This window comes from Neolamprologus brichardi, chromosome 8 (assembly GCF_056152115.1).
Source record: "Neolamprologus brichardi isolate AB-2024 chromosome 8, ASM5615211v1, whole genome shotgun sequence".
In the NCBI taxonomy this organism is placed as follows: domain Eukaryota; kingdom Metazoa; phylum Chordata; class Actinopteri; order Cichliformes; family Cichlidae; genus Neolamprologus; species Neolamprologus brichardi.
In genome coordinates, this window is record NC_142111.1 from 9,924,525 (window position 1) to 9,945,684 (window position 21,160).

General features: G+C 39.8%; 2 protein-coding genes across 7 annotated transcripts; one reads left to right on the forward strand and one right to left on the reverse strand.

Moving 5' to 3' along the window:
* Positions 1–9,073: 9,073 nt before the first annotated feature.
* lyrm1 (LYR motif containing 1) lies at positions 9,074–12,678 on the reverse strand. 5 transcript variants are annotated; one of them, XM_006801015.2, is made up of 5 exons: positions 12,645–12,678; positions 10,584–10,755; positions 10,427–10,487; positions 9,825–9,856; positions 9,074–9,742 (listed from the first exon to the last, which is right to left on the reverse strand). In XM_006801015.2, exons 2-5 carry the CDS (start codon positions 10,740–10,742, stop codon positions 9,629–9,631), a joined length of 366 nt encoding a protein of 121 aa, XP_006801078.1. In that variant the 5' UTR covers positions 10,743–10,755; positions 12,645–12,678; the 3' UTR covers positions 9,074–9,628. The 5 variants fall into 5 exon arrangements, with proteins under 5 accessions (XP_006801078.1, XP_006801076.1, XP_006801075.1 ...); XM_006801013.3 differs by lacking the exon at positions 12,645–12,678 and adding an exon at positions 12,288–12,463; XM_006801012.3 differs by lacking the exon at positions 12,645–12,678 and adding an exon at positions 12,254–12,463.
* dcun1d3 (defective in cullin neddylation 1 domain containing 3) lies at positions 12,569–21,103 on the forward strand. Of its 2 annotated transcripts, XM_006801011.3 has the most exons (5): positions 12,569–13,067; positions 14,116–14,178; positions 15,072–15,122; positions 15,233–15,779; positions 19,008–21,103. In XM_006801011.3, the coding sequence occupies exons 4-5, from the start codon at positions 15,343–15,345 to the stop codon at positions 19,549–19,551; spliced, it is 981 nt and encodes a 326-aa protein (XP_006801074.1). In that variant the 5' UTR covers positions 12,569–13,067; positions 14,116–14,178; positions 15,072–15,122; positions 15,233–15,342; the 3' UTR covers positions 19,552–21,103. The 2 variants fall into 2 exon arrangements, with proteins under 2 accessions (XP_006801074.1, XP_006801073.1); XM_006801010.3 differs by lacking the exon at positions 14,116–14,178.
* The last annotated feature ends 57 nt before the right edge of the window (positions 21,104–21,160 follow it).

The following is a 21,160-nucleotide window of genomic DNA, read 5'->3' on the forward strand; positions in this document are numbered from 1 at the left end:
GTATTGTAGCCTCAGTTTCCTGTTTTTAGTTAACAGGAGTGGTCCCCGGTGTGGTCTTCTGCTGCTCGAGCTCATGTGCTTCAACGTTTTCTGTATCATACAATAAGAGATGCTCTTCTGCATACTTTATTTGTAGCAAGTTATTATTTAAGTTACTGCCTTCCACCACGACACAGTCTTGCCATTCTCTGACTTTTTTCACCCAGAGAACTTTTCTCATTTTATTTTCTGTGGGAAAATCTCTGCAGATCAGTTGTTTCTGAAATACTCAGACCAGCCCGTCTGCCACCAACAACCATGGCACATTCAGAGTCACTTAAGTTACTTTTCTTACTTATTCTGTTGCTGCTATTTGTGTTAATGAGAAGTTCACTTTATGTATTTAACAAAATGACCAGTTAGTTTCAGTTTAGTCTATTTGATCTCCTCTCTATACTAAGTTTTGCACTGCACCTTGTAAAACGCTGACCTATTTCTCATCAAATTGTAGGTACTATGGAGGCTATGAAACATTGTTTTTTTCCTGTTATTTGTGATACTGTAGTTCTACAGCACTATATTGATAATATGCTATATATATAATATATTAAACTTGGAAGCATCAAAATACATTATTGCATCTCCACAATGTTAACCTACAAACAACAGCATAGTTGCAGCGAGCATGAATGTGATTCTGTTTCAAATGCATAGCTGTGAATTGTTAGTCTTCCTACTCATGGTGAGTGTTTTCTCAACCACGCTCTCTTTGTCTGCTTTACAATCGCACTCAGAATGAATCATCTGCCACTCTGAGTGCATTGTTTCTGACCAGGTTACCAGCTGCCCCGGCACTGGTGCTGTACCAACACAAACACCAAGCTGAACCTCATATCTGCCGCTGTCATTCTGTGAGTTTGCACCCATTGCCCTTATCTTTGTTTAAAATGGATTCATCCACAGGTTATGAACAGCAAATGAGAATCCCATTTCATTCTGAATGCACGACCATAACAACACACTGACAAAATAAAAATCGTTTTTTGTATATAACATGTAAAAGGACCAATGAGATGAATAAAGGCTGGGAGAGAGCATAGTTCTGTCAAAATGACTATGCTTCCTCCACACTTGGATCCAGTTAAAAGTATTGTTAATGAGGCTATTAGTAATCTTTAAGAATGTAAATCCAATTAATACTTGATACTGGAAAATTTCTACATTTCATTCCATTCCCCTAAACTAAATCTGTGTTTTGGGCTACAAATTAGTCATTTGTAACCACCACCACCCCTCCCCCTCCCCAAACATTTCGGTCTGTTCACATTCTTATGTGATAACTGACTTTCCACCATTTATTAGATATATTCTAAAATTTCAAAAACAGATGAGTGCCTAGTCCCTCGTAACAAGGCATATTTCAAAGATGTGCAGAGGATCACATGTTGAGACCCATGATTATTGAATTTCACTTGGTGGTGCTCACTAATGCCTTGAAAGAGGGAGTATGACTGGTTAGGTGGAGCAGTAGCACTGAACATGGCTGCAGTTAGGAATGCATGCATGCAAGCACTACTGTAAATTTTGATGCACCACTTTTTATGTCTGTAACAACTTTTGCATCCCCACTGATGTCTTCCTCCTTTCATTCTCTATCTTGATCGCAAACGTGTGGACTCTTGTTTTTCAGAAGGAGATTCCAGCTCCGGTTACCACACTGACCACGCATCACCATCACCTGAAACCCATGCCCTACAGCCACAAACCTACAAGCTTCTTTTGTCACTTTCACTGAGCTGTGCGGTAAGCTCCCCTATATATATTTCGTCTGGCAGAAGGTGTGAAGCACCACCTAAAGCCTCACTTATCAGTAAAGAGTGCAAACAGGTGATGGCAATTATTTCACAGTCAGACAGTTTTAAAATAGGAGCCAGAATAAAAAAATGAATTCCGCGAATCATGAAAGACTGCATTAAAATACAGCATGTTATAAAAAGAAATGTGCATTAAACGTGTCCTAATCAAGCAGCCTATCGTGTTGCGCTTAGCACTTCCCATTCATTTGTTTTTCCACCAGCTACATTGAGGAGGTTGAGTTTCCTGTCATGGCTCCCAGTGGTCATGGTTGCCTTGCATCCCTGCAGCGAGCTGTCTGGCTGGCAAACCTTTTTTCCATTTTTGCCTGATGAAGCTGGTGCTGGCTGAGCCTTTCAATGAAACCGTCTCCTCACTTTCGCCGCACAGTGCTGAGATACTCTGGCACGCTGCCCCTCAAGCCTCTCCTCCTCCTCCTTCTCTTGCCCCCATTGCTTTGTGTCTGACCACCACATCCAAAACACACACACCCACGCAACACCACCCCCTCCCGAGGAGCTACAACAGTGCTCCATCCAGCAAAGATGTAAACTAAGCTAGCACAACACCAACACACCCTCCTCCATTATTCATCCACCGCCTTTAATGAGTTTTCCATCCACCTTCATGCATTTCCCACAATTAAAATTATTGTGTTCAATCACTTTAATTGAACTTTATCAACGTGTTATGCTGCAGTAAGTGGTCTTTTGTGTAAAGCAGCATGAATGGAGCGTAACAGAATGGCATAATGGGCCAAAGAATGCAAAATACGTTTCTGGGCAGATAGGGTGCCCTAAAAAAAACAGCATCAGCAGCAACGTGCAGAAGTGAAGCAGATTTGTCTTTCATATTCTTATTTATCTCTCAGAACTAATTATGTTCAGTCAGGAGTTTGATCACTTAACAAAAACGTGCCCTTCCGAGTGTCCCCGTGACATTCCCAGTGGTCTGCTCAAATCTTGTGAAAATTAATTTGAGAGTTAATCCTTCTCTGTGACCCTCTTTGCTTTTGCATCTAGGTTTTCGTTATGGTTCCAGGCCAACAGATCGTGTGTCAATCACACAGATAATATGTTTGTTTACATACCCATGATCATGAAAAGGGTGCCAGCTAAATATTTGATGGCTTCTTCAAGTTACTCAGAGTCAGTCAGCCTGTGACCCAACACTAAAGTTGGATCCTGGCACATACAGTCATTGTTAAACACCTCTACAGGGCACTGGTTGACATTTGTGGGCACATGACTGGTTAGCAAATAATATAAAGCACTCTCAGGTTTGTGCTCTGCTCTCTGTTATTGTAGTCATGGACACAATCATGGCCCTCAGCAAGCAGTGGTCCTCAGTGCACTAAGCTCATCCTTGATGAGATGTTCTACCACAATATATGAGGTGTTTATATTCCCCAATTTCTTCAATATCCAATCATCACCCACTCACCCCTATTTCCACCTTTACTTGCAGTCGCGTTCCCCGCACACAACCTTCTCAAGGCGTGCTCATAGATGGTCTAAACGAGCATCATCTAAACGAGCATCGTCTGCACTCGCCGCGCTGCAGGCATTCAGCAATACTCACTACACTACTCGAGTCAACCCACACACACCTCATCCTCTGATCGCAAAGTAGCTACCCAATGAGCAGAGACAATATGAAATGTATCGTCCAAACAAAAGCCAAGAGAAACACAAAGAGCGAGTGGGACGGGAGTGAGCAAGAGAGCTGGAAATGAGACAAAAGTCTGTGACAACATGAAAAGCCAATTAAGCGCTGCGTCACGACAGAACATCTCATCTCGTTATTGTACATATTGTGTCGCTCTGTAAGACGTTAAATGAAAATACCAAGTTGGTACCAGACTGACACCTGTCACTGATAAATGGTCTTCATTGAAGGTTTACCTCAGAGAGTCTTGCCCACATTGACATGAAAGCATCACACAGTCTCTGTAGGTTTATCAAGCTGCACATTTGTGATGCGCAGAATGGCTTAAATCAAATCAAATCCACAACGACATCCGCAAATCTACTTTTTGATTCAGAGACCACCACGACAAAAGCGACAAAAGCAGTTGCAGCTGAGCAGCAAATGCTGAAGCGTTATATAAAAGAAGTCAGTTAAATAGCTCTCAGTAAGTCAGCATGCTTTGCTCAGTAGTGTGTCTCCTTATAAACCTCAGAAGAGATGACCTGCCATTAAAGTGGCGCAGCTGAATTCACCTTAACTCGTGTGTTTTGACTACATTTGTAAAGTGAAAACAAGCTTGATATTTATTTAATGACGGTTCAAGTGTTGTCGGGACGGCAGATAATGTGATCCGCATCAAAGCATCAAGGCAGGTTAACAAAGTAAGACGAGGAGATAGATTTCCCCATTTACAAGCATCTAATTACCTTTATCGTAGGCCCTTAAATACAACATTAGATCTCCACCTCCTGCATTATTCTTTACCCTATCATTTCCCCTTTTCCTGCTCCCACTGTTTCTCGCACCATATTTCCCCCAGGGTCTCTCTGAAACCCCTAAATAATGCACGCGGACTGAAGGGCTGAAAGGGGTTCTGTGATGGATCACTTGCCTCTTTCTGGAGCTCATGTATTCTTCTGGTACTGAAGCAATGACACCGTTCTCAGGTGAATCTCTAAATATCTATATTTACACCAGACAACCTTTAATAAGAACCACTTTTTTTTTCTTTGTTCCACTTTTTAGTGTGGTATCACTGCTAAAATGGGTCGTACGACAGGTTTGGGATTTTTAGGTTTGAAGGTTTTCTTATGTTGGGTTACAATGTTTATTTCTGAGTTAACATTTTTGCTGAAAATCAGTCTGTAGATACTCTATGGCATTATCCCTTAATTTACTTGCTTATGGTTTACATTCAGTTCTATTCCTTCCCTGTTTTAGTGCCTGATAGTAAGCTGGTGTTGTTTTAGACCCTCATGAGAATGCTTATTGATTGTCTGTAGTAACTATTGGGAAAGTGAAAAAATGCCCCTGAGAAAAAAGTTCTCAGCACCCTGAAAGTAACTGTTTGTCTACATAAAGTCTACTCATTAGATAAAATGAAACTCTAAGGATCCCCATGGGGGGAAAAAAAAGTCTAAGTCAAAGGCAAAGTCTAAAAATAGCACATCGGCACAAACCCCCCCCCACTAAATGTCCGCACGGTAGTGGAGAGCTAATTATTTGAGCTTGTTTTGCAGCAACAGCACCTTTGCTGTCATCGAGTTGACCATGAAATCCTCTGTATACCAAAATATTCCAGAATCAAATGTGAGGCCATCTGTCCGGCAGCTAAAGCTTGGCCAAATCCGGGTCATACATCTGGGTCTGTGATGCAATCACAGCAGCAGATGTACAGCTGAATGGCTGAAAACGAAAAGAATCAAGGTGTTGTAATGGAGCAGCCAAAGTCCAGACCTCCAGTTAAGACAGCTGTGTATGAATTGAAGTTCCCAAACCTCAATGAACTGAATAGAATAGAATTAGAATTCAACTTTACTGTCATTGCACATGCACAGGTACAGGGCAACGAAATGCAGTTTGCATCCATCCAGAAGTGCTTTTTAGTGATATAGATATATTACAATATATATTAGCAATAATATAGATATGTAAGTATATTACAGAAATGGGTCTATTATGGTATGTTATAATGTACACGGTATGAAGTATGTTATGAATATTCTATAACTATAAGTATGTACAGGCTGTAGTGAGTACAAGCTATGTACAGGCTATGAACAGGATATAAATATGAAATAAAAAACTATACAGAAATATGAGATATACAGTTATACAGAAATGTGAACTATGCAAGTTATAAACAGTTGTAGGATTAAAAATTATCGTATGTACAGAATGATTATTTACACAGAACTATACAGTAGTGCAGTTAAGATAAGTGAGATATGTGGATAATTACTACAGAGGCTATAAAGTGCTAGTGGTTGTGAGTGGTGGTTCAGTCCATGTTATTATTGTGTGTTTGAGGGTACGGTTGTCCATGTGTGTGTGTGTAGGTGGTTGTGGGTGTGTGTATGTCCAGTCCATGAGTTTAATGTGGGTCAAATGTCAGGAGGCAGAGTTCAGGAGTCTGACAGCTGTGGGGAAGCAATATTGTAAAGACGAGTGGGCCAAAATTACACCCCAATTATGTGAGAGACTGATAAAGCCATGCAGAAAAGGATTACAGGGACAGTACTTTGTCACTGAGGTAACACTGTTTGAAGAAAGAAGCAATAATCCCGCAAATTAAACAAATGCATCAGTCTGATTTCAGTCCGAAGTGGTAATGAATTCCTCATCAGAGAGCATCTGTTTGCAGGTTCTTGTGAAATGTTTTATTTGTGAGTCGGACTGAATTTAATCATAACCAAGCTGATTTTTGTATAAAGATCACAGAGTTTGTGTTACCTGAACAATTCTGGCACTTGTACCTTGACTGTGGTCCACTAAATCGGGTAAAGCTAGGTCAAATTTCTTATGAATGAACTCGCTGAGCTGCACAAGAATTAAGGATTAAGTGTGGCTGACCCCTGGTGGATAAAGAGATCAGTTTCGGTGCTTTCCTAGTTTGGAGTTTAATTTCACTTTGCACAGTGTCTCTTCTATTAAATTTGTTAAGGGGGGAGAGTCATGTCGATGCGCCCTTTCTCATGGTTTCAAAAAATATTGTATGTAATGAGCTTGAAATATTTACAATTTCTTCATTTGAATACGGTTCGCTTTAATTCACTTCTGTTGTTTCCTAAATCAACCATCAGTCATCCACACAATCATGATCACATTTTAACGCCCACACTTATTGGCAGGTTTGACTTTTTGTAGAGAGCCTTGTTTAGTTAATTGTGATGTTGTTACAGGCTCATCTTACCACTGTCTCCTTGTCTGACCCCCATCATTTAAGAGATTACTTTACAGGCGATCTCCCTTGAGGTTTCCTTTACAAACCTTATTTTCCGCGTGCGTCACAAACTGGGTCCATGTGATTGAAACCCACTGTTTTTCTTTCCCCGAGGGTTTGGGGACGGGGCTATGTACCTCCATGTTTGAACCAAAGCTATTTAAACCTACAAGGGCTCTGTTCACTTCTAAAAACGCCAACGCCACAGCCTGAGGTTGTACCCTCATGTGTCAGCCGCTCAACTGACGTCACCCAAAAGCACTTGCACACTTCCCTTAATTTGGCGTTCACTGAGCTCCATCCTGTGGCTGCATGCGGGCTAATGTGACACTAGAGGATAAGCAGAATGACCTCTAACTGTCTTAAAAGAGAACAGGCATTTTATAGACAAGGTGACCCAGTCCACAGGGTGACTGAAAAGGACCTGATAAAGTATGTTACAGCTCAACGTCACACAGCACGGTATCACCAGAGAAAAATACTGAACTGTAAGTGCATGCCCCACTGAGATTACCAGAGGGCATGTTTGCTGATCTGCATTTTTTGATTTTTTTTTCTTACACTTCCTTCAGGAAAGTGGGGCAAAACATAAAAATGTACTCTGGTCCCCACAGAATAGATCAGCTACAGAGGGCTTTTCAAGTACTTTTGGGCTCCAGCCAGCACACTGAAGTGTACCAAGTTACTGTAGTGGCTCATCAGTCATAGAACTTAATGACCTTATATTTACAGTGGTGTGAAAAAGTGTTTGCCTCCTTCCTGATTTCCTATTTTTATATGCTTGGTACACTTAAATGTTTGACATCATCAAAGAAATTTAAATATTAGACAAAAATAACACAAGTAAACACAAAATGCAGTTTCTAAATAAACGTGTTCATTGTTAAGGAGGAGAAAAAATCAAAACTTTCATGGCCCTGTGTGAAAATGTGATTGACTCCACCTTGTAAAAACATTGGTTAACTGTGAGTAACTACATATTTTGCAAAGTTGAGTTCAGTTTCACTGCCACACCAAGGCCTGATTACTGCCAGACCTGCTGAATTAAGAAATCACCTAAATAAAACCTTTCTGACAAACTGAAGAGATCTCAAAAAAAGCAACACAAAAGCAGAACTTTTTGGAAGGTTTGAGTCCCGTTACATGTGGCATAAAACTAACACAGCATTTCAGAAAAGGAATGTCATACCAATAGTAAAGTGTGGTGGTAGTGTGATGGTCTGGGGCTGTTTTGCTGCCTCTGAACCTGGAATTCTTCTGTCTGTCAAAACATCTTGAAGGTGAATGTCTGGTCATCTGTTTGTGACCTCAGGCTGAAGGACATCTGGGTTCTGCAGCAGGACGATGATACAAAACACACCATCAAGCCCACCTCTGAATAGGTGAAGAAAAACAAAATGAAGCCTTTGGAGTGGCCTAGTCAAAGTCCTGACCTGAATCTGATTGAGATACTGTGGCATGACCTTAAAAAGGCGGTTCATGCTCGAAAACCAACTGACTCATTGTCAGTTATTGCAAATGCCTGATTGCAGTTGTTGCTGCTAAGGGGGGCCCAACCGGTTATTAGGTTAAGGGGGCAATCCCTTTTTCACACAGGGCCATGTAGGTATGGATATTTTTTCCCTTTTAATAATAAACAACTTCATTTACAAACTGCATTTTGTGTTTACTTGTGTTATCTATGATGATCTAAAATCATTTACATGTGACAAGCATTCAAAAAATAGGAAATCAGGAAGGAGGCAAACACGTTTTCACACCACCATAACACAGAAATATTTTCCCTTTTAAAGATGAACAAGTTTCCTCTTGTTAATAAAAACACTGATTGTTCGCTGTAAAGTTAATTGGCTTTCTTGGATTATTAATTCAAATCACAATTTCATCCTTTATTGTGCATTTAGTGTATTTTATAAATTGCACATGCATAATACCTGCTGTCTGTGAATGAGAGGTGTTCAGTGATCAGAGCAAGTAAACTTTTAAGGCGAGCAGAATATTTGTGATCATTTTACAGGGAGAGCGAATGCTCTTTAGCCTGTGCTGAAAAATGACTCAGTATTCAGTCAACAATAACACGAGTCATATTGGGCATGGATCACTGACCCCACCTGCAGGTCATTGCCACTATAATCAATATGCGAGTTATCCTCAAATGGAACTGAAAGCGATGCACGCCCCGAGCTGTTCTTTCTCTGTATTCTCTGTGTCTTTATTATGGGGGGCTCGAGGTAAATAAAACATATCAAAGCAAACTGCTCTCATAGCATTCTAGGTTTTTTTTACAAGATTTGAGATACAGCTGCACAGACTGGGTCAGAGGAAACCATACTGAACCACAACAAAGCTCTAAAAATAGAGAACGATGTATAAATTGATCCTGTACTGCCATAAGGAAACAGAGATAGGGGATACAATGCTTGTGAAAGTACAATCTGTGTGCTTTAATTCCCTTTTCTTTAATTTTTCATTAACTAAATTAAAAGCTAAAAATATATGGTCCTAACAAAATTGATTATTAGAGAATATTTAGTGAATTTCATGATTTCTGACAGTGAGTTTAAAATAGTCTGGAAATCCTCCACATTGAGACAATTTTATTAATCAAATAAACTCAACAATAAATAAAATATACAAACTTGTATGACATTAGAAAGTGGTACAGTGGGAACTTTCCTGGGCTGAAAGGAATCTGACACTCTTCACCTACAGTTACAACTCCTGATTGTGTTTTGAAAAAGAAAATACAATGAAAAGTGGCTTTATCCTGAATGACGTGCGTTCCTGCATCATTGAGTGCTTGCAGCATCTCGACTGCAACGGCACTCTAGTTTTCTCTCCTTGGTAACTTAAACTCTTGACAAAGATCGGGGATGTCGAGCATCAGGTCTCATCATGTGACTGTAAGTAAATTGGTTTGGCCTGTTTCCTCAGGCGCTGCTGTGCTCGTAGCTTCCTGCCCTTCTGAGTTGCCAGTCCCATGGGTGGTAGATACGTCTGCAACACACACAGAGTATGCAAATAAAATTCCCCCAAAACAACATGACCCATTATGGTCTAATAAAGTGTAATTACTTACAGCTCTTGGATATGGGTTTCTGTAATGAAGACCTTTAAAAAAAATTAAAAAATAACAACGTGTTAGTGACAACGTTACATCAAACTATAAACAAATTATAAAATAAAAGCCAAGAAAAATCATTGTTTAGGTAAGTATGTAAGAGCACAACATAGTACTTTTCTCATCCTGTTACCGCAGGCTTGTATTGTTATTTTTTCTCTGCAGTTTCAACCACGATTTTTTTTATCCAAATCATTCAAGTCATCAGGTCAGCTTTGCTGCTTACTCACGCTTGACATGCTGAAAACCTTTCAACTGACAAAGACTCAGTGTGTGATGTGTAAGAGTTGCGTAAACACGGCACTGGATTATTGTTAACCTTTTCAGAATGTCTGTGCACGTCAGATGTTTCAGTACATTCAGTCAACAACACCATTCTGCATGCTTTCAGGATGAAGACATCCCAAAATCACTGATACAACTGAATTAGAAAGGTTACATACTATCAGTATATTTCCCTGAGAAACATGAAAATCAAAAAATGGTGTTGCTACTATTGTGGCCTTTTGACATGCTCACTACATAAAAAACAACAACTTGCTGCTTTTCTCCATTCTTACCGATTTCTATCCTTGCTTCACATTCCTCTATACACTTTCTTATTGATTCTTGTTCTGTGAGCTGAAAAACAAAACAACACACAAAGTCTTAAAGATGCTATAAAGCCATTTTCACTTTTAAAAAAATGCATATTAGAGAGCAGAGTGTTGTTCACACCTTTTGGTTCTGTCTGAACAGAGTGCGGGCCTCCTGCAGTATGTACTTCCTCTCTGTCTCCGTGTCACTCGCAACACCACTCTGTGCTTGCCAGGTTCGGGCAATGCGAAAAACGCGCATGTACAGCGACAGCACAGTGGTACGGGTGGAGGCAGTCATCGGGGCTCCGAATCTGAGGGAAAAAAAACAAAAGATACCTGCAAAATAACGTTTTTACTGCATTATCTGTTTGTGTTCCGTCCCCCACATCGTGCCCCTGAATTAGATAAGCTGAAGATGGATGGATGCTCTTTACTTACAGCCTTTATTACTCGATTATACCACTGGTGGTTAGTTAGCTAGATGTGACATTACTTATTGCTCTTTTCTTTAACTACTGGGACTTTAATTAAGAGCTTTACTGCACAATTAAGACATGAAGTGCATTATAATGAGAAACATAACAATAATGTGCATGATAAGCAAGCAATTAGTAAATGAATATATGAACATCTTTCCAGTACTGTGGAAAAGTCTTGATTTTAAGCCAATAGAAACGTCAAAGATAACACAGCATCTTTGCATTAACAAGGTGATTCCCGAAAAGCGATTAGCTGAAAACTTGGCATAGCTCTCCATGGTGTCCAAAGGGTCCTTAAAAAATTGAGGAAACTAAATTGGTGTAGGATGAAAATATCCCTTACAAACTATCTAGAGCAGGTGAACAGTACCTGAATGTCACGTCCTTAAGAATAGGGGGGAAAAAATCCAGGAAAGACCAGACAGAGGACCTGAGAGATGCATCTGGCCCATTAGTCGATCCATCAACTGTTCACTGAAGCCACATTAAAAATGGTCTCAAGAAGCCTGGGGTATGCCAAATTACACAACAACTGGACTGAAAAATCAGTGGCAGCAGAGCTTAATGGAGAGGAATCCAAATTTGCAAATTCATTTACAAATCATTGTTACTCTATGTACAAAGGAGGTCAGTAGAGAACAATGACAGTGAGTGTCTACAGCTCTCTGTGAAATGCCATGGATTGGCCTCCAGAGCATGGACCTCAACATGACTGAAACAGTGTGCGTGAACAGAAAATAAAAAACAAAACAAAAAAGAGATTTGAATGTCTTTCAAGACGCCTGGAGAACTATTCCTGGAGACTACTTAATAAAATGGCAAGAAAGCTGACTAAGAGACTTCAGGATGTTGTTGTGTTGAAGAATAAAGGTGGTCATATCAAATATTGACCTTCAAGGCCTGCAAAACTCGGTTTAGCCTTATATACTATATTTCTATTATATAAATGATTTTCAATTTTCCTTGCAAAATATAAAGAAAAGACTTGCACAGTACTGTAGTTTTAGATTTTTAAATTATAGTTAAATATAATAGCCCTATTCAACGCTAGATGCCACTAAAATCAACACTGAGTTATTAAACAAACTGTTACATGACTGACGGAGAGGTATTAACTGTATGTTCTAGTATGCGCGCAGACTGAATGACGTTGTATATTAAATAAAACCATTCTCGTTATTTGTACTCACTGATGTTTTATCATCAATTGCAACCTTGAAGCTAGCTCTTATTGTGACTGACCTAAACGTACAAAGACATGGACATTAAATTAAAGGCAACGTTACTGCCTGTCACATTAACAACTTAAATTCGAATTGTTGCGAAATACCTTAATCAACACCACAAACGAAGAATTGACATACCGCCTGTGTCTGAAGAAGAGGCTAATTTACCAGCCGCTTGCTAGGACAGTCGCCTAATGATGACGCTTACCCATGGCTAATCGGGAAGAAGCTAAATAATAAACACAGACATAAAAGAGTTCACATACTTTTAGTCAAAGTTGTATTTGTTTCACTTGTTAGTGGATAAAAAGTAGAAATAAGGCAGAAATTAATATAAACACCTCCACAGTTCAATGTGTATGAGCGATTGTAATTAATTTACAGTGGGGTTTTTGAGTCATTTTTCATTTTGGATATTACTGTGATCTACAAAACATCGACTTTTTCCTTGTCATATGAATACTTCCATCAATTGGTTAAAATAAAAGGATGTACGTTAGCGTCGCAGACGCGAGGATCAGCTGTTGGGTGCTTGTAGGCAGGGAGGAAGTGATGCAGGAAAATGTCCATAATGTAGCTCCACTCAATGACTAAAAGGGGGAAGCACAAAGAAATTGGGTGCTTTAGTCCGAGCTGGCGTTTTAACTCACACCTAACAGCGAACACAACTGAAGATGGACTCTAAAGCTAGTTGCTAGCTTGTTGCTTATTTATTTTCTAAGCGTGGAACAGAATTCAACATTGATGTGGAAGTTTTTTTTGTGATCAGCTGCTAGCTAGTTAGCTAGCAATCTGAGTTAACGCGACGAGTTTGCTTCAGTTCGTATTTTTTGGCTAACTTCTTTAACTACTTAATTTCTTCAGCCATTCACAAAGTGATGTACATCCACACTCGACCGAATGTGTTTTCCCCTAAAGGTAAGTTTTTTACGGTGATAATTTTGTTATTTCTTGATGTCTTAATCGAAAAATACCTAGCATAGCCGAGAGCTAACTTTTAGTTAATCGAGCTGATGCTAGCTAGCTATGACGACGTCGCCAGGGCCGGGCAGTTGGGATGGAGCTGTTAAATGGCCCGGTGCGGTAATCTAATGTGGCTCAATAGCAGCTTAACAACGACTGCCATCTGAATTTGTGTGTAATAGTTAAAAGTCCGAGGTGCGGGTGATTATTTAATGGCGGTTTACACTATATTTTTGAGTGTTGTACTTGTGTTGTTATACTCACCCTCCCAACTAACGTTAACTTGATTGAAATTATATTATTGTAGATGTTAGTAAAGGGCCGCTGAGGATATATTGATATAACAGTGTTGCATATGTAACACAGTGGTATTCCAGTTCACCTCGGGACGAGCTAATAATCTGGTTAAACTACTGGCTGTATAGGTCACTAGGCTGCTTAGTGTTTACTAACTCCAGTGCCAGCTTATTGCGGATTATATTTGGCCAAATAAACAAAATTTAATAAATAGAAATTCAGACGGCCATCTGAGCTTAGTTAGGTGAACTTGGCCACAGCAGACCTGAGAGAGATTTGCCCCTACATGCCCCATGTATTGATCAGGACTGGCTTTTTGCCCTGATGTTGAATACATGCATTAAATATGAAGTCAAGGGTCGTATCACTGTTAGGTCAGTGATCACTGCAAAAAGTAGAAGTTGGTTTGAGAAGTTTCCTGAATTTGTGGCTTTTATATCACAAACTGGAATATTGCGGCCCTTTTGAGATGTAGTTCCTTAAAACCAACGGTGTCAAAGCTCAGCTTTTCACAGTTCACAGTATGCAACATAGATAACTTATTTGCAGTTGAAAACAAGTAAATGAAAAATCCTGAAATAAGGCAAACTGTTTGCAAGTCCTCAAATTACATATTCATAGCATGTTGACCAAAATAGACCTGCAGGTTTGGAAATGATGAGCTATCACTTTCTGCTTATGATGACAAGATAATGTGTCTTTTCAGCATTGTGGATGGCAAGGTCACAATGATGGAGCTCAGTAGAAAGACAATGCCATCTGAAGGATTGTAAGTCAGCTATTTTATTAGTTATCAGACACATGATCACCTCATGTTTTTCCGTCTGACTGATTAATTTCATTACCATGCATTCATCAAAGAAACATTTTTTAAGTTAAATGGGTAGGTAGAGAAAGCAGTTTACAAAGCAAGCTTTAGTTAGATTAATGTAAACTCCAGTTTAGTTGCAACTTGGTCAGTATCTCATAATCTTGTATGCCTTTTGTGTTTTTTGCCACATTTTACTTGTTAGTCCTTTAGAAAACCTAGAAAGTCCTGTATGCTAACTTGCAAGATGCAAAATATCAGTATAAAAAAATCCTAACTATATAGAGCCAGTGTAATTAACATATGTTGCTGTAAAATCCTAAAAAAGACATGGATAACCATAGTAGCCCTGTACTCTTGGTCCATGTTTGGTGTTTTCAGTGTTTTTTATTTTTCCATCTGCTTTCATTATTGCTAGTAGAGAATGAAGAAGCAATATTGTGCAATAATCTACTGCTTAGTATAAAATGAGGTAAAACTTCCTCTGTTCAAAGAGAACCCCCCCCCCCCCCCCTTACACACACACACACACACACACACACACCGTTTATGTGAACACACCACAGAGGATGACCTATAAATGCAGTTATTTGTATCACAATATTTATACAATTGTATTCCTATTTTAATTCCCTATACCTAACTCTATAGTAATTTCAAGAAAAGCTCCTACAGCTGTCATATAAGAGTTATATAGGTCTTCTAGCTTAACACACAACCCACCGGTAGGCTTCTGTGGTTAAGGGTGATACTCCTCTTGTACTACTTTTGACAAGGTTTCTATGGTAACCCGAACAATGTTTAAGCATTGTATTCATGCCTATAGATTATTTTTGTTTTGCTTTGTTTTTCAGGGTTTTTAAATCTTCCCATTGAAGACTTGGATCGTGGTAGATTTAGCAGAGGTAGCTTGACATTTTCTGTGTTCCTCTGTACTAATATCCACATTTTAACTTTTTTGTTGAGAGTTGCTGGGTGTAACTTTTTATTCTTAATAAATGTTCTTCCCCCTCAGGCTTGAGGGTATGTTGAGACGTCTTGTGAGGCCAGAGCAGAGGCGTCTAGGTGGTTCAGACGGGGACTGAAGGCGAGGAGGAAAGACAGACGAGGGACCGGGAGGAAGACATGGGCCAGTGTGTCACCAAGTGTAAGAATCCGACATCCTCGCTCGGCAGCAAGAGTGGAGATAAGGAAAGCGGAGGAAAGTCCCACAAGAAAGGTGGCAGCGCTGGTGGTGTCGGGAGCCACAAAGAGGATCCTGGCACCCAGTGTAGCAAAACCACCAATGAGCTGTCAAATGGCACCAAACCTTTAGAGGTCACAGTGGAGACGCCCATCATCACTGCAGGGGACACACGCAAGGATGAGCTCCTGGATGGAGACGGGCTGTCGGTCAAGCGCATTGAGGAGCTGTTCTGCTGTTACAAAGATGAACAGGAAGATGCCATCTTGGAAGAGGGCATGGAGAGGTTTTGTAATGACCTGTGCGTTGACCCGGCTGAGTTTCGTGTCCTGGTTCTTGCCTGGAAGTTTCAAGCAGCAACCATGTGCAAGTTTACAAGGTAAGGTGGAGTTTTGGAGAACAGGGCGTGTCGTCATTATCCATGTTTGTCAATCAGGATAAACTAGCATGACCACTACACAGTTATTGCTTCTGTGTGATTATAATGATACTGATAAGTATGTATCTTTGTCTGATGTGACCACAGCACATAGCTGTTGCTCTTATTTGTTTGTCTGACAGGTGTTAGACGATGAAAATGCTCATTAAAACAAGACTGCTCAAGTCCACATTTTTAAAAAGTCAGATTCATTTGTCACAGCTCATTCCTGTTAGTTAGTCTCACCATGTTTCACATCTTTCTTCATTGTAAGTCAAGCAAATAAAGGTCAAAAGGGGGGAGGGGGGGAATTTCCTTTTAAAATCTCAAATGAAATTTCCCAAGAAATGTTCCTCCATGAAACCAGTCCCTTTCTTCTCTGTAGCACATTGTCAGAAACATGTGATTAAGTTAGGCGGGATCCCTCTGGAATGAGGACAATCGCTGTATTATTGATGGTCTATTATATACAGTTTGATTACTGTGGGATTTGTTTACAGTAACACATTCAGTCGGTGTGATTAATACTTCCAAACTTGTTATCCATTTAAAAAACATTAAAACTGTTCTCAGACAGCCAGCAGTTTCCATCACTGCAGCAGGGTACAGTACAGTGTTGGCTACTTCTAGTTGTAGCAGCAACTACGTCATCGTCGGCTGCTGTCAATATAATATAATATAATCTCATCATGTGGATATATAGAGTGGGTTGCGCTTCAGAGGGAATGATAAGGGAATGTAATAAAGTTTTTTTCTTTTCTTAAAGTAGTATCTTAGAAGTTGTCATTGATTAGATCAGACTTTGAAGCTGATGTTTCTCCAGTGTTCTTTCTTTTCATGGATTTTTCTGTTTGTTCTTGGTGAATAGATATGCCCTTCAGATAGCTCAGGACCTGCAGTATCTTCTCCTGAATTGTTTCTTCTTGGGTTGATTCAGTGATTGCCAGTGAGCCACAGAGGCAGTTTTTTCTTTCTTTCTTTCTTTTTAAAAGTTGTACCATTGTGAACTCCCAATAGCAGTAGCACAGAGTGCTGGCAACCTTCCATCTCCTTGCTATGTTTACATTCAAAACAATGTAGGGATTGGTGGAATAACCACTCACAGCCTGGGCAAACGTTTAAACCCTCCTAACACAGATTTGCAAACAGCATGCGTGAGGGAGTTGTTATACAAAAGATCACTTTGCTTCTTGAGTAGGTAGCTTTTTACAGATACACTACTGCATTAGTGCTGTTGGTGCTATGCTTGATAGGAGATTAGATTTAGAGTCAAGAGTTAAAGGTGAAAACACAGATTATTTTTCTATTTCATGTAACTCTTCTCTTTAATTTAAAGCAGCCCATTTGTTCTCTTTTCTGTCTCGAAAGTTGACAAGTTCCTTGTGTATTCTGACAAATCTCCATTCTCCGTATGGCTCCTGCAACTACTGTGAGCCATGAAAGGCGTGAGGGCGAACCAAATTGTTGCAGGCAAACACATTGTGCATCACTAAGCTGTCCACTGGGCTTGGAGATTCGTTATACTGGCGTCCAGTCATCGGCATGAGTGATGATAAAGCTTGCTGCCACCCTCTGCTATTAGCTCACCATTTGGCAGTCGCCTTTAATGACAATATGATGGTATCAAAACACAGATGATTGCTCGTCCCTAATGCTGGCTAATAAGAGAGACAGTCCAAGTCTCCTGACACAGATTTCCACGTCTGTACTGTGTAACACTATTTGCTGGAGTTGCACGTTCTCCCTGTGCCTGTGTGGGTTTCCTCCCACAGACCCGCACACACATTAGGTTAATTGGTGATTATAAAATAGCAGTGGATGTGCAGTATAAGACAAATCAGTGTATGGATGACTGGTTGAATGTGACTTGTGGTTTAAAGCACTTCAGGTGGTAAGTAAGACTAAAGCGCAATCTAAATGTGTGCCATCAAGCTGCTGGCAGACTAGTAAGTAGACTGACTCATCTCCAGGAAGCTGCATGTCATAAAGACAAACTGATGAACAGTCTTCACATGACCTACGATCAGGCTCTGTGTTCTTAAGGCTGGTGTGGTAACCATTAAAGAATTAAATCTGGGGCATGATAAACGTCTGGGTTAATAAAAATGGAAAGATAAAATGACTAGTTATGATCATACTTGGTTACTTTTTATGCATTTTCCTTGGGGAAGTCAATAGGTTCTTAACTGCATGTGCTTATGTGTTGAGAATTTAATACTGTTCCCCTATTTAAGCAATTTAAATAACATGTTTTTAGGGAAAGATTGTCACATGCTGTTAACCACTATATTTTGCACAGCTAATACCTAGCGTATGTCCCTATTAACCCCTTTACATATATAAAAACAGCTTAGAAATAGTATAACAAGTCAAAGAATACAGAATTACAGCCAAAACAACATATGACAGAGTAGAATTTTACATACTTGATTAATAACGATCTCCTTATCGCAACTAAATGTGACAGACTAAGTCCCGTCTTCTCTCACTAAATCTCAATTTGACTTTCTCCCTTACCAAGTCGGCTCTTTAAAGGTGACGATCATTTATTCCTGTTATGCGCTCATTCTCAAAAGTATAAGTCTCAAGCTGGTCCTCACAGAGGTAGCCATACAACCACTCGCCGAAGGGACACACGGGAAGTAGATCGTCTGCAGTTGAATAGAGCTGCCTATTGGCATTGTCGTTAGTCCGTCCAGATTTTGAACTCAGCACTTTTCTATTGAGAGGCTTTGGTGAATGCTGGTACCCAACATGTTTCTTTGTGATCTGATGCTTACTGAAGCTCTTTATATTACATTTGAGTTTTAAAAAAGCCTGCACTGTTTTACGGGTCAAAGAAGGCATATCTGCCTGGGTCAGTGCTCTCAGCGTGAAATGACTGTAATATTATTCAAAGCTGCAATGAAAGAATGAAGTTTTCTATAAATTTGATAATGTATTCTTAAATAGTACAGGGATTTGTCACTGATGTTTGTAGTGTTAAAGATAAAGCCTGGTGATTGCCTGAGATGTCTTCACAATGTTTTGTTGTACATTTTCTGCAGATTTAGGTCTTAATTCAGTCTGCTTGTGCTCATATGGCTCTATGGAAAAGTCAATGGATTTTTTTCTGGTGCTTATCTTGACTGGAAATTGTCACTGTGATTGTGATTCTGATGTCCACGCTTCTCGTGTTTGCATCACCAGGAAGGAGTTTGTCGAAGGATGCAAGGCTATCCAAGCAGACAGCCTCGAAGGCATCTGTTCACGGTTCCCCTGCATGTTGCTGGAGGCCCAGGGTGAGGAGAACTTCAAAGACCTGTACCGCTTCACCTTCCAGTTTGGCCTGGACGCCGAGGAGGGGCAGCGCTCGCTGCAGCGCGAAATTGCCATTGCCCTCTGGCGGCTGGTTTTCACGCAGGACACACCTCCGATCCTAGAGCGCTGGCTGGACTTCCTTTCAGAGAACCCCTCAGGTATTCGGGGCATCTCAAGGGACACGTGGAACATGTTCCTCAACTTCACCCAGGCGATTGGGCCCGACCTGAGCAACTACAGCGAGGACGAGGCTTGGCCCAGCCTCTTTGATACGTTTGTAGAGTGGGAGCTGGAGCGCAGGAAAAAAGAGGAGGAGCAGGCACTAACAGCAAAGGAGGAAGAGGAGAGGTGTACTGAGACAGACTGCTCTCCCACCTCAGATAGACTTGAAACAGAGGGAAGCCGCGGCTCACAGACGTGGGGGGGCCACTGACCAGAAAACAAAAAAATATTTGTAAAGGAGGGAAGGATACAACCTATATGAGTGAACTATACATCTGTGAATCAATGGATGAATATTAGTATTACCATAACAGCTGTTCATTTTGCTCCCCTTTTTCTGTTGGGGTGGGGTTTCTGCTTTTCCAACCCTGTTTTTTGGTTTTTCAAAGGGCTCCAAGAACTGTTGTGTTTAACGCACTTCTATTTAAGTTATTGTTTTATTCTTCTGTCCTCCCATATTTGGGTTTTGTTTGTTTTTAGTAATTGGACAAGAAGTCCATTTTAACATACAACTACCTACCACAATCCAGCAAAATTAGCTCTTTTTAAAGCTCTGTTTCAAAGGGCAACACACGAGGTTCCCCCCTACAATTACAGAAAGTGGATTTCGACCTGTTAGTACCACTCATCTTGTACAAGGAAATGGTTATTATAATAATAATAATAATAATGATAATAATAATAATAATAATAATAATAAAGACGAAGGGAAAATCGGGCAGCATGTCCACAGATAATTTACTACCACACACAAGATTTACCATAAGGGTAGGAGTCAGTGAAATTGGATTAATATAGTTGCATTGTATGTTTTTTATCTTGCAGTGCTGTGAAATTTGAATTGGTTCCACTTGAATTGCCTTCACAACTGTCTGCCTGTAATTACTCAACTAATAGTAATGGATTACAGTTCTGTAACAAGGGCATTTCATTTTTTTTAAAAATGATACAAACTTAAGTTTCAATATTAGTTTTAAATCCAAGTTGCTTTCCATGGTAACAGATACAACTTCTCATCTGTGTTGAGTGTTTTTTTTTTTTTTTGAGTGCTTACAGTGCAGTGATCAGCTTAGCTTTTGTAAGCTGCTGCTGTACTCCGTTCTCTACCATTTTGTTGTCCACCTATTTTCAAGAAGCAGAAAATTTCATATACAACACAATGATGTTGCCTTTTTTTCCAATATAAGGAAACCTGTATCTCAACAAATCTATTAAAGCAAGGTCTTGGTCATTTCTGGTCAGAAGATGCCTAAGCCTGCGTTATATTCAGGATCATTACACTGGGCGCGACATGAAGCTTTATTGTATATTGTTTACTTTTGGGAGTTTGAAGCTTCACATTCTTGAACTGCTAAACAAAAATAAAAATAGAATATGTGCACACTTCACAAATAAAGTTGATTGCTGCTGGTGATGGTTGTAATAAATTGCACAAAAACCTATGGCATGCTAAGATGCTATACTTGGGAACGCTTTGCAGAGAGATTGATGTCAACCACATCGAAACCCTCTTCAAAAATGTTAATTAATTTTACCTATAGCTTAGAGGTTTTTCTTTTTTTTTTTGCCATGAGTGAGTGTTAATTAGACTGGTTAATCAAGAGTCTCCGATGGAGGTTCAGTGTAAGAGGGTGACCATAACCTGATTTGTCTGGTTTACAGCTACAATGGTTTTATTTTAACTCCCCCACCCCTCCTCTTCCCTTTTCCTTTTTTATATAAAATGTATTGATTTATAATAAATAAAAACAGTGTTGAATTTTTGACCTTGAAAATTTGTCTCATTTCTCTTCAGTGATTTTACTTTTATGTAGATTTCT

Coding starts and splice junctions, on each gene's coding strand:
- lyrm1 (XM_006801015.2), bottom strand. CDS start 10,742: ATGACTGCCTCCACCCGTACCACTGTGCTGTCGCTGTACATGCGCGTT. Junction 10,488..10,583: donor TGTTCAGACAGAACCAAAAG/GTGTGAACAACA, acceptor TTTGTTTTTCAG/CTCACAGAACAAGAATCAAT. Junction 9,743..9,824: donor GAAACCCATATCCAAGAGCT/GTAAGTAATTAC, acceptor TGTGTGTTGCAG/ACGTATCTACCACCCATGGG.
- dcun1d3 (XM_006801011.3), top strand. CDS start 15,343: ATGGGCCAGTGTGTCACCAAGTGTAAGAATCCGACATCCTCGCTCGGC. Junction 15,780..19,007: donor ACCATGTGCAAGTTTACAAG/GTAAGGTGGAGT, acceptor TTGCATCACCAG/GAAGGAGTTTGTCGAAGGAT.